Here is a 13,238-nt window from a genome sequence, read left to right on the forward strand (position 1 = left end):
AGCAGACAGATTTGGCATTGCTAATGTTGCCCCAATATCAAAAATTATTTGCGCTTCAAAAATAGAACGCCGGGATTGGCTGTTCAGTTTTCAGCTTTCGAATTTCGTCTTTCCGTCGATGTTCGCCGAAAACTTTTGTTGACATGTTATGGGTTTCCGAAAATTTTCGTGGTCAGAATTTTGGCACTTTACTGATGGCAAAGGTGGAAGATGTAGCGCGAGAGCGTAAATTATAGAAACTACTAAAAATATTAGATATAAAAATAAAAGAACCGCAGTCAGTATCTACTAATTCTGTATTATATAATTTAAGTGATTTTAAAGATAAACTTATGGGTCTTGCTAAATATGCAAATAATTCTATTACGATCATCAGCGGAGCTAACCTTTCCCCCCGTCAAGTAGCCGAAGGCTTCTTTACCATTGGTTGAGGGGTTGGGATGGCCAGATGCTCACCATAGCCCCCAGAGACCAGATCAGTCTATGATCTGGTTTTGTGATGTCTTTGTTGGCATTTTGTATGCCAATTCAGCTTAAACTTCTCTAATAGGTTCTGGATTTGGAATTTAGGTGATCATGAGCCATTAGAACATTAGCAAAATGTATAAATGCCAATACATGCCAATTGCGAAAAGAATATGAAGGCAGGTGAAGAAAGATACAAACTGACCTGACGGTGAAACAGCGATCGATATGTCCTCGGGTAGATGTCCTCCATTGCATCTAAATAGAACACATGTATGATTAATACAGGTATGGTAAAATTTTGTAACGATTCCGGCCCCAAAATTTGTGGCCGGATTGGTCATGACCGGAAAAGATTTGGCTAAATAATAACTATTATTGTTTAATATTATGTAATAACACTTACAGGGTCAATGGTGGTGGTGAAGTTATCCTTTTTTACTTCCTTCCCCCAAGTGATTTCCAATAAATGGGAACAATGGTTGGAAATTCGGCTTAACTAAATTTTTCCACATTCAATATGTAATATGGTGGAGTACTTTCGGCAATACCGATTTCCTTTGTTAAATAAATTAAATATGAGAAGGTTAGGGGGTATGAGGCTCTTCGGGAAAAAACTTCCTCCAATTGTGCAATTTTCAAATTAAGGTCCATAATCTGATGATTTAGAAACGAGCTCTGTGCTTCTATTACACCTCGTATAAATTATCTATGAAAAAGTTTGTATTATACATATATATCTATATAGCAATTACTTTGACAGCTCATGCCAATGTACCTGACCGGAGATTCCACAAAAGAAGGCAAAACAAAAATTGTAAATGGTTAAGGCGAAACCGTTACCGAAACCGAAACCAACAGTCGCCTGTAACATTAACTTAACTTTACTCGCTAGTTCTAAAAGAAGTCTTTGATAGTTGGTACTTTTACTTTTTGACACATGGATTTCAGCAAGCCTATCCATTTAAATAAAAAAATTATGATTCTTAAGTGTTCAAACGGATAAAAATATAATTTTAAACTTTTTGGCAGAAATAATTTTTTAATTTTTGTACCTATAAACTTAAGGCGTTCGGCAGCACAGAGTGAATGTTTTTCAAGTATCGGCGTAATCGGGCTGTAGTTGTGTCTTTTATTCGATTAAGCATCGTCATTAATGTTGACGTCAATAGTGAAATGAAGTGTTTTCTCTCTAAAGTATATTCTCAAATTCTGAAACAAATTTCCCTCCCCGTAAAATCTTCTACGATTTGATTCTGTAGTTGAATAAACATCAAATGCTTCAATCCATTACTGAGTTAAGTTAATATGCTATAGAAGGGAAGATTAAGTTAAAGCATTCAATTTTACCTCTTTTCGTAATTCGTTGGGGGAAAAAAATAGGATTTTTATGGTAGAGGTCAACAAACTGGATTAAATCTACGTCGTGATGGATAAACCCGGCAGGGTTTCTGCTTACGGCAATCTAAGCCAAAATGGACATACTTGCGGGTTTTATTCAACACATGGTGTATTCTTAGTGAGGAATTATTAGTTAGAGACTGCCAATCACTGCCGTCAACGTGCTTTTCTCCTTTCCAGTGCTAGGTAAAAAAAAATAATATGGTAAAGTCTCTTATAGAGCTTAAAAAACGTAAGAAAAGAAGGGTTCTTGCTTCTGATTTGTAAAGGCTGAAAAATGGCGCATGAGCTTAATCAAAGTCATTTGCCTAACTGTGATAGGGTACTTTATTCCCTTTCAGTGATGGGTCGTACTGCTTACATTCAAGAGTAAACCTAGATTTTGAGAGATCCGGACCAGAATTCCACTCAGAATCCCTATTCAAATTACAGTCCCCTTGAAATTTGTATGCCTGTAGGCTATAGACCTATTTTTTAATTTTGTATTGTTCTAATGCCCATTCGTCGACTCTCATTAAGATTTTTCATTTGACAGCGCCACTAGTCTAGCTCTACTAGTTCCTAATTTCCATGAGAGAAAAAAAAACTTAACTCAGCACATTTTAGCGCTAGAACAATTTATATTATATCTAAAATTAAATTTATTTATATTGCAAAAAGTGTGAATCACATTCCGGGCCGGCTTTGTCCATTTCCGTCGCGATGGTATTAACTCTTAGAATGTGTAATGCCAGTGTTGTCAAAAGTGATTGGCCATCCACTGGACGTAACAGTAGTGCTCACAGGACAATCGAGGAAAGTCACTGGTCAGCATATCAGAGATTGGGGCTCTAGTTAAAAAGTCATTTTGGGCTATTAATCAGAAGTCGTCAGCGTCCGAGCTGACGTAGGTCAGTTTTCTGGAGTTAGGAAGGCATGACACTTCAAACAGCAGCATACGGAGAATTTCATCATTAAGGTTGCATTGGGCATTACTTTTCTTGCTGGAACCACTACCGAATACCAAAGGTCTATTTAGCATACGGGATATTTAGCTCGGAAATAATATGTAAGGGATATTAGGAAAAAAAATAATTGTTTGACGAATGATGAATAACAAAGGAAAAATTAGCATATCTTGAAAAGAACAAAATCTCAAATGGATGAAATTTACCTCTTCGAGAGTATTTTGACAAATGCGTCTCCTGGGCGAATCCTCTCCTTTGAAGACGATGCTGTTCTCCAGGATTAGGTCGACGTCGTAGGAGGAATTCTTCGCGATTGTGGTACTTGTCCTTTTTGACTTTTTGGTGACCGTTTCCAAATCCATTGGGTTCTTGACGATGTTGTAGTAATCCTTGACGAATTTCTTGTTGAAGGGCTTGAGGATCGGCTGGCAGAGGCTTCAACTTTCCGTTGGTGATGTTGTCGAGGACGTAGGAAAGGGCCACCTGATCTTCGTCATCCAGCAATGGATTGATGGCATTTTCGAGCCTCATGCACCTCTCTTCTTTCTGGGAAAGCCTTTCGATGCAAAGATCCAGCATCCACTTGGCAGTTGTAATCAAAAGGCTTTTATATTCGTTGTACATCGTTGAATTTCCCAGGATGAGGTTGATGTCGGACAGAAAATCTTCGTGGCACTGCTATCGCTGGTATTGCACAGGAAAGGCTGGGCATTGGGCAAGCTTTATTGGTTCTCATGTGACCCACCTATCGATAAATTAATATTAGCATAATTAATACCAATCGAAACAAGGATGTTGGTTATACGAAAGTAACCTGGCCGCAGGCACCGCATTTCATTTTCAAATCGGGCTTCCTCAAGATTGACTTTACGACGACGATTGTTAACGATGTCAAATTTCTCCTTTTCTTGATTACTTTCAAATCGTCTGAGTTGCTCCTGGATTCGACGTTTCTCACGTTTCATTTCCTCCTTTTGGTACTCGTCGGGCGTGAAAAACTGTTTGATAAAGGCGTCATATTTGGTTGTTCGTATACGGACAACGTATACTTCATTTTTTGGGGTTTGAACACAAGAGCTACTTGTTATACTATTACTAGCTCAGTAAAAGGAAAAAAACAGTAAAAACTAAGCTGTTTTTCCGAAGAAAAATTCAGATAAAAATCGACCAAATATCTGACGAAATCATTCAAAATTCGAAAGCTATGCGAGTTTTAAATCTCAAAATATTTATATTTACTAAAAAGTTAAAAGCTTTTCTTCTTGAACGAAATGGTCCACTTACTGATCGTGTGTGGCGTAAAGATTTTCTATCTATAATTGAAGATTAAGTTTCCATTCTTCTCTCCTAATCGTGACATGAAAAATCTATCCTTGCCGCCATAGTGAATATATTTGTTGCTCACAGATAATTCCATAAATAAACATGGTTGCATTATTCTCTGTTTTGAGTCCGTGGTAACGACTCAAGACAAAGGAAATGCTGTGAATTCGCAACGGTCCTTGAATTGACAAGTAACAAGCGCGTAATTGCCGGGCTGCGGGGGACAACCCCCCCCCCCCCATGAAATTACATTAAGAAGACACAGATCGTGGATCAAAACTGGAACCAATTTTTTCGAAACACCTGGAATTCCTATCTCACGGTGTACATAACTCAACTTCATCCATCATTTTCTGCTCCACAACCCTAAAGGTGATACGACCTGTTGGACGACTTTACACACAAGATATAAGAATATGGAATCTGTATAGGTCCTTTCTTCCTTAAAAAAAATTTAATTTTCACACGATTTCTTCCTGAAAAGAATATGTCTATGCATAAAATGACACGCCGATAGTGATTCTGTAATTTTTTCCTTGAGGCGTAAAAAAACGAAAAGAATTACAACCAAATCCCATCAAATCAAAAAATTAGCTTCACGAGATTGCGGTCACGACTTTTCCTCATTATTGATGAATAACTGATGAATAAATGGATTGTAAGGAGATGAAAGATAATGGATAATGTCAACTAACAAGGCACTCGTTCTAGACTTAGCAGCACGAAATAAAACCCCAGAGGAAACACATAGACCCCCGTTGAGTTGATGAAACGCCAGGAAATAGGGCGCAAAATCCCGCAGCTGGATCCTCCATTTTTTTCTATTTGAATTTGTAGAAAAAATTCCCAATGAAAAGATTGGCCCATAATATTGACAGTCTCAAACACGATCTCTTGGTGTGTTGTTGTTGTTGTTGTTGTGTCAAGTATCTCTCGACAAGGTACGGTAGGTATGGCACTAAATTCCACCAAATTTAACGACAAATTTACATTGTAGTAGCAGTGCTGGTGACATCCGTTGTAAGGTTCCATGGTGTAATGGTTATCACATCAGACTTTGACTCTGATAATCTGCGTTCGATTCTCAGTGGGACCGTTTTTAATCCAATTGCTATCAATCTTGTTTATTTTTATGCACGACATTTGGATTGTTATAATAATAAAATAATTTTCGAATCAATAATGAAAGATAATAGGGCTCATTGGTCTAGTAGTATGATACTTGCTTCGGGTGTAAGTGATCCCGGGTTCAATTCCCGGATGGGCCCCAATTGTTTTACTTTTGGCACCGATCCCTGCCATTAGACACATCATGTGTTCTAAGGTACAGTCACGAGTCCCAAATGTTTTTTCCTAAGGAAATACCACAGCTTAATTTGGTATAGGGAATAGAGATCGTACGATAGGGATTCATTGATTCCACTCCTTAGACCAATTTTTTGGGCGGGAACCTCGGATGTTCTCTTTGATGTGTACTTTGGCTTACAACCAGGAGCAATTGCAAATGGATTGCTAATTCTTTGTTTGTAACTTTTCGCGCGCGCATTTCGAAATAGCAAAAATAACCGTTTGCGAGTGCTCGTAGCAGGACTCGAACCTGCATTCTTCGGATCCGAAGTCCGACGCCTTATCTATTAGGCCACACGACCATTAACGTTGCCCGTAAGTGCACAATCATCGATTCCTTGCTATGCTTCAACAGTTTGAGCAAAATTGACGTTGGCAGCGATGGGATTCGAACCCATGCCCCCGAAGAGACTGGTGACTTAACCCAGCGCCTTGGACCGCTCGGCCACGCTGCGATGTTAACATACATCTAAATAATACAATAAGAGGTTTACCATCTCAGCTGATATATTGTAGGGGCTCATCCGGGATTTGAACCCGGGGCCTCTTACGCCCAAAGCAAGAATCATACCACTAGACCAATGAGCCACACAACTTTTCTAACACCGTTTGTTACCGGCTACAATTACTAGCCATTAATTGTGTCCCATTTTTGAGCTATACATTTCATATTTACACGGTGATGTTGTCAACTTTCCGTTGTAGATATGCGTACCCCAATAGTACATGTTGGATTTTCCATTACTACACTCTATTTTGAATATACATGACTATCAGCTTTATCTATTTTCTGTTGCCCACTCAATGCGTAATCACAAGTGCTCTCCTTCGTATAAAATATGTTATCTTCGTAAAATTGTCCTTCGACCAATATGTCCTTATTGGTCGTAGTAGCCACATCCATTTTTAAAAGAAAAAAAAAGAGATACACGAACTTGAGAAAAATAGACTTGCACATAATTACGCAACAGAGTTTAGTCCAGAAGAGGAGTAATGTCAGATGAAAAGAAGTAGTGGTTTGCAGCTAGTAGAAATCAATCTGGGAAACAATATAATAAAATAGTGTTGCATTAAGGAATTAGAAAATGATGACATATAAAGATGAAAAAACAAGCTACAAGATAACTCTACCTAAGATTACTGTAAACTTCTCTTTGTCAAGATAATACAGCCGTCTGCTGTAATCGCGTCGTAAAAGATGGGAAAAACCGAAAGAGAGAGACAAAGTGGGAAGACGTGTATATATAATAGAGCTATAGGTTTACACACACACCATCTGATATTCTTTCTTTTCTCTTTCGTATTTCCAGGACATTCAGCTGACGGCGACTCCAGTCGACAGCTGGTGGATTCTTTTTCGGACTTGACTCTTCTATCCAGTGATCCAAGATGCGATTAAAAACGTTTAGACCAAGAGGGGCTCCCACAAGAGTTTCTTGAAGGGCTTCATTGCTGATTACAAAGTGCACAAAAAGATTTCCTTCCTCAGAAGGAAATGATTTACTAATTTGAACTTTAAAGCTTTTTCCGCAAAGTTCGTCGTTCAGCCACAAAAGGCAATCAAAAATCTTCTTTACTCCATCTCCCACGGAGTTAACCAAATGGACGAAGGCTTGCTGAAAAAAGAGTTGACAAGCATTACGATACCAGTCAATGCAGAGAGGGAATCGCTTGATGTCAGAAAGTGTAGATAAGCCAAGATTAAAAACAAGTTCCATTAGTTGTGGGGTCAATATCTTTGTCATCAGCTGCTGTAGAACACGAGAAGTAATCAATCGATTATTCTCTGCATCACAGAAATGATTTTTTTCGACGTCGATAAAGAATTGGACACAGTCGACGAGCAGAGACGTACTGTTTGAAAGGTCGCTAGAGTTTAATAGTTGTTTGATTTCCGAGATCCCCAACAAAACGAGATCACTACAAGTTTTCAATACCATCAATTTTGAACTGGAATTCAAATTCACCCATATGTCAGACGTTGAAATGAGCATTCGGAATAGCTTCTGCTTTTCCTGATGGGCTTAGCTTCCGGATATTTCATTAACACAGACATGCTGAAGAAGCGTATGCATTTGGGACTCGTCGCCTGCCTGCCACCTCACCATTTCCAGGATCACTTCTCGACGCAGCATGGCGGTTGACTTCTCCTCAACAAGAGGCAAAAATGATCTGCAGATGAGAGGAATCATGACGGATTGGCCCTTGTTCAGAAGTGGTAGCCAACTGATAGATGACGGGCGAAGTAATCAGTTTTTCTATCAAATCCTTCTTCATCAGGATAAATGTCTGGCTTTCCGATACAGTCGGCTCTCGGCACACATTAGAAATGACAGTTTCAAACCATTGGGCATTTACAAGCCGAAGAAAACAGCTCACCAAGTCCACGGCGAAACACTTGACGGACGACGCGTAAATGTTGCAAGTAATCGCCAAAATCTTCCGGCATAAACCACATAGAATGGGTTGACAGGACGGGTGCTTCTTCGAATGTGAGCAGAATCTGGTTTCAAAATCGAGAACAAATCGACACTGCATGGATAACTGGAGCTTGGAAAAGAAAAGAAAAAATGAGGCGATCCTCTCTCTGTTGGCGGTTTCAGGATTCATCTCCAACGCCACAATCATGTCCATATAGGATTCTACATGGGACTGCTTTGACTGCGAAATATAATATGATTCAAACGAAATTATATGACATGAAATGATATTATTACATACTTGTGAAGCTTTAAGCAAGTCGATATTAGTGAATGAGGAAGATACAGCCTCTCCAATCATTATAGCTCCTTCCTTGAAATTGAGATCAAGAAAACATTTTCCCAGCTTGACAATCGGGATTAACTGTTTGGCAATAATCCGGCAAGAAGAGATAATTCGTTTAATTAATTCAGCGACATCGTCCCAATCTAAAAATAAAATAAATGTACAGTAAAATATCCCAAATTTAGATAATGAAGAAACAAAGGCTTACCACTGACTTGGCGCACTAAATCGGCACACAGGAATTCCGCAATTTTCTGAGCAACTTCCTCGGTTTGAATTCCTTCAAACTTCTCAATGTCGTGGGACTCTTCATAAAAATTGGAGCAGACAAGTTTCAAGAGATCGATGCCCTCTTCACGAGCCCTCAAGGTGATGCAGAAACGGAACAATCTTAACGTCAGTTCACCATTTTCCATTCCAGCCAACGCCCACACTTTTTCAGGTTCGGAGCAACAAAACGAAATAAGCTGCCGTAATTCATTTTTGGCTTGTTGTTGCGTTTCTTCCTTCCAGTTGGGCGCTGACACCAATGATTTGCTCATCCAGATGAGAAGTGACTGGAGACCATATCGGCAGTACATCTGGAAAGAATTATGTTTGGGCCAAATTACTAGTACTCCGTGATGTTCAGTACTGTTTCCTCCTCGATTTTCCATTTTCTTATCTTGATCCTTCCTACTAGATGAAAAACGATCTTCAATCCGTCCAACAAAATGCTGGTTCGATTTCAATTCGATGCTTAAGTTTCTTACCACATCATCAGAATCTATCCAACGCAATTTTTCAACTGAATTGAAGTCAACGGAATCTTTGTCGTAAATTTGTTGAATTGAATGTGGTGTGGCCATCACGAGGTGAACATCGAGGAAACCGCAGCTTTTGAGTAGTTCGGCCGCTTTTCTATCTTGACTGCAAAGGAATTCAAATGCAAAATTTTCAATATCGTATTTGTCGTGTAGAACGAAGAAAAAAATATTTTCTTTCAGTTCCTTCTCTGAGTACAGGAAATCGTGTGTGTTATGAGCAGAAAGTTCGATCTCTTCAGACTCGGAGTCTTCTAGTTCACTATCTTCCGAATCCAGGGATTTCAGGGATCCAGGGAGTCTTCCTGTTTGACTTGAATCAGACACGATTTCAGTACTTCTTTAACTTGTTTCATAGAGGTAAGAAACACAGGAAAATCTTGGGGAATTCTGATCTTGGCATTTGTCCAAATGAGATCAAAGACGAGGGTTAATTAGTCGTCGTAATAATAATTGAAAAAGGTAGGGAAACTGTCCTTGAGAAGCGTTTGAATTTAGAAATTCGGTGTAAATTTTAGACTTTGGCTCTCTCTCCTTTAACTCCTTTCACTCCGTTTGATTTTCCGGGTGGATTTTGATTGTAAACTACAGCGGAGGGAAATGTTCAACAGTTTCTGGGCAGAGAGCGATGACCTTTTTTTCTTTCCCTAGTTCCCTACATTCGCTCTGAATTTAACAAACAAACAAACGATACAAAGTTGTATTGTTGTTGTTCTCCTTTTTCCTCCTTCCCTTAAAACTCCTTGAAAGCGAAGTGGGAATCGGGAAAAGTTGTTTAACACTTTGGATTTTTCCGCTCGCTTCCGCTGTTAAAAAGAAGGTTGCCACTATGTGTCTGCACAACTACACAGCCAAGTTGGCCTTTAAACAACCGTGTTCGATCCGCATTCATTTATTATCTGGACTGGGAGATGTAAGAAACAGTTCCCAAGAATAACCTCGTCTATACTTTGAAAAATGAAAAACAAAATCATTTTTTCCCCCTCGCTGTTGCAGTTTGTGTGGCTGACGCTCCTGGCAGTCGTCCACTGTTCGCCACTGTTTGAACTGCCAAAAAACTGAACCCGCAAACATCAAAACCCCCACTGTCCGATTAATGTGTGTACGGCAGGAGCGCGGAATTTTCGCCGATTTTTGATTCCATATTTGGTAGCGATTGAATCATTTCGTGCGTACAGTGATTACGTTATCGGAGTATTTCCGCAGCCAAATGGAAATGGAAAACCCCGCGTCCAACGTCGTCGTCGTCGTCGTAATAATAATTGAAAAAGTTAGGGTACTAAAGGAAACAGACAACGAGAAAGATCTTCAAAGCTAATATCCATCGGAATAGGATATCCGCTGCTCGCCATCACGACCCGATTTCGTGGGATCTCTAGATGAAGACGATAGATGAATCATTTCATCATGATGGATAGAGATAGATGCGAGGGGTGGGAGGGGGGACCCCCCCAAAAAAGCAACGTCTCCCCTCCATCCGTCGGGTAAAAAGGGCAGCCGGTGGTTGTCATGGAAATATGCCCTTGCGAAATGGAAAAAAAGAAAAGAAAAAAAAGGAAATCACGAGCTTATTTTGATTTCCTTTTGTTGGATGAAGCGGAGAAACATACGAACATTAGAATAATGAAAATATTATATTTACCATTCTCAACTATTACTTATCGAGATAACAAGAGTTCATATTATTTGTCATAACAGACTAGTACGTTTATATAGCTATTGGAAGAGAGAGGATTATAACCGAATCGATAAATCTCTTTTTTGTGTTTCCAATTTTGTTGTCCGACATTTTTGGCTAATGGGGAATTGGGGAGACGCTTGTCTAACAAACAAGAAAAGTAGATTAAATTTTTTTAAATATCGAAGGAAAACCATTTTTTTAAGGAGATTGCGGGATTTGGAATCGATAAGGAAATTTGAAATCGCCGCGTACGATTGCGGCGTTGCCTTTACGGAAATCTATGGCGTATCTGTCAAAGTGAACAGCAAAATAACGTCTGGTATGATTAAAACGACTTTTAATGACTCCTGTAAGGTATTGGTGTATGCGCTATGAAGCGTATCACAATATTGCCAAAAGACTAGCCCAAGTAAATTTCAATTTCAAAAATATTACTTTGTCTGTTGCAAACCACTTACAATTATTCAAATGCTCCTCACTGCTATCTGAGGACTTATTTGAAACAAAAACAAAATACGGCCCCTTAACAACAGTTTTGTTTCGTGAACTGATTGATGTCGATATTGAAAACGACGTTTTTAAGCAACATTCCTTTGTAAATGTAACGAATTTGCTGAAGATTCAAGGCTGGGAATATCGAGAAAATTCAGTGGTTTTTCTCCGAAATTATCATCAAACAGAAAATGCTCTCCCTGAATTTGGCATCATTCAAAATATTATAGTAGAGGGCGATGACTTTTTTTCTTTGCTAATAACTTTCCTTAACACGATTTGTTTTTGTGAACATTATCACTCGTTTATAGTTGCTTATACTACCCTTAAGAATGTGATTTCAATTAATAATTTGGCTGAATGAACCGTTGTGGATAGTAAAAAACTTTGACCCATTTTCAGATGAGTCTTTGGTGTCACCGCGCTACTTAGTTTAACAAAAATCAAATTAATTTCCACCAACACTTAAAGCGGATGGGAAAAGTTGCGTTCACTACCGATCAACGAAAGAGGAAATCTGTGGAAAAACCAAAAGACGATGCAAGGAAAGGTAAAGGAAAATCTTTGAAGAAGTCAAGTCCAGCAGAGCAGCCTCTATCAGATGAGTATGTCGCTGAATGTAAATCAAAGGTAGGCCACTCTTTAATTGAAATCTATGTTCGAAAACATGAAATATTTTTACTTTTTATCAAGGTTACTTGGTTGCTAAATTGTGGTGTTTTTTTGGAAAACAAATCGAAGATTATGTTCATCAGTATCCTAAAACATCTGACATCGGCACCTTTATGTCGAAGTATGAAAACCGATTAATCCGTCTAGCTCTTTATAACAATATGGAAATTCAAGAATCAACAACAAAATTCAAGGTAACACCTATCAACCAACACTTTTCGCTGTCTATATTTATGTTCTTAAATGTTTTCTTTGATGTCAACAGCCTTTTTAAAGGTATTGGTGGTATGTGTAAAGTTTATGCCAAGAATTCAACAAGTTAAAAGTCAACTGAACACAATTCTGCAACAACTCGTAATCTTTCTCAAGGTAATAAATTGTCTACTGTATTTTGAGTTCCTTTTTTCCCTCGTTGTTTTCAATCATCAAACTGAAACCCTATTTCTGTTATAGGAAAACACCAATTTGGAGGAATTCGTAAAAAAAAAGCCTAAGCACTTGAAACAACTATTTCTTGTTTGTCTAGGAACTCTAATTTCTCCAAAGCAATTTTTTCTCGTCCTTGACTTCTATATAATTGATTGTGGAAGTGAATGCTCTAATGAATTCAATGTTCTTTTCTCAAGTTTTTTTGCCTTTAATACCGAGTATCCTAAACCCGTGTTGACGGAGTTTTACAATTTTTTTAAATATGCAGTTTACAGAATTGTGCCTAGTTGTAGTTGCAATATTGGCGCTTTTGTAAGCAAGTTAGAGTGTTTTCCCCTCACTTAATTTGTATTCATTCACATGCAATGCTTCCAATATTCAATGACTCAGGAATGTACCGTTTTTTAAGCTTAACTTTTTCGCTTAATTTTTAAGCCTTCAATAAATGCGGTTTAAATTACCTTGTTTATTTGGTTATTATTCAGTACTAATTTGAATGCGGCATGGTAAATAAGTATGGGTATGGGTCATAAGAAAGAGGGGTTTCGAAGAAAGAATAAAAGGGGGTTCTGCATATAATCCTGAATGACTACGAAGAGTTAGTATGTGTAGTACGAAGGATTAGTATGTTTCGTACTATTACTTAGTAGCCCTGCGTACGAATGCCTTTTCGTAAACCACATACGAGTTAGTACACCCACTTCCATTAATATGGTATACAGTCATTGCGCAAAACAACGCACCTATTTTGGACACAGTGGTGTACAGCCTTTGTTGTTTGTTATCGAGAGGGAAGGGTTAGATTTTTTTCTTTGTAAGAAAGCAGAATTTTGGTTAAAGCCAAAATAGGTGCGTTGTTTTGCGCAATGACTGTATACCATATTAATGGAAGTGGGTGTACCATCTTAGTAT

At 38.5% G+C, this 13,238-nt stretch overlaps 1 protein-coding gene and 4 non-coding genes across 5 annotated transcripts; 2 read left to right on the forward strand and 3 right to left on the reverse strand.

Annotated features, from left to right (window-relative positions):
- Positions 1-2,484: 2,484 nt before the first annotated feature.
- LOC124336772 (transcription initiation factor TFIID subunit 1-like) lies at positions 2,485-3,437 on the reverse strand. Its single transcript, XM_046790565.1, has 2 exons — positions 3,020-3,437; positions 2,485-2,495 (listed from the first exon to the last, which is right to left on the reverse strand). The coding sequence occupies exons 1-2, from the start codon at positions 3,435-3,437 to the stop codon at positions 2,485-2,487; spliced, it is 429 nt and encodes a 142-aa protein (XP_046646521.1).
- A 1,723-nt stretch (positions 3,438-5,160) lies between these two features.
- On the forward strand, positions 5,161-5,232 carry Trnaq-uug. The gene has a single exon. It is a non-coding gene; the product is annotated as a tRNA-Gln (tRNA).
- Positions 5,233-5,332: 100 nt separating this feature from the next.
- Trnap-cgg lies at positions 5,333-5,404 on the forward strand. Its single transcript has one exon. It is a non-coding gene; the product is annotated as a tRNA-Pro (tRNA).
- A 308-nt stretch (positions 5,405-5,712) lies between these two features.
- On the reverse strand, positions 5,713-5,785 carry Trnar-ucg. Its single transcript has one exon. It is a non-coding gene; the product is annotated as a tRNA-Arg (tRNA).
- Positions 5,786-5,999: 214 nt separating this feature from the next.
- Positions 6,000-6,071, reverse strand: Trnap-ugg. Its single transcript has one exon. It is a non-coding gene; the product is annotated as a tRNA-Pro (tRNA).
- Between the last annotated feature and the right edge of the window lie 7,167 nt (positions 6,072-13,238).

The sequence above is a fragment of the Daphnia pulicaria genome, chromosome 4 (assembly GCF_021234035.1).
Source record: "Daphnia pulicaria isolate SC F1-1A chromosome 4, SC_F0-13Bv2, whole genome shotgun sequence".
In the NCBI taxonomy this organism is placed as follows: Eukaryota; Metazoa; Arthropoda; class Branchiopoda; order Diplostraca; family Daphniidae; genus Daphnia; species Daphnia pulicaria.

Bases quoted from the DNA above. Each gene is read 5' to 3' on its own strand.
- LOC124336772 (XM_046790565.1), bottom strand. From the start codon at position 3,437: ATGTACAACGAATATAAAAGCCTTTTGATTACAACTGCCAAGTGGATG.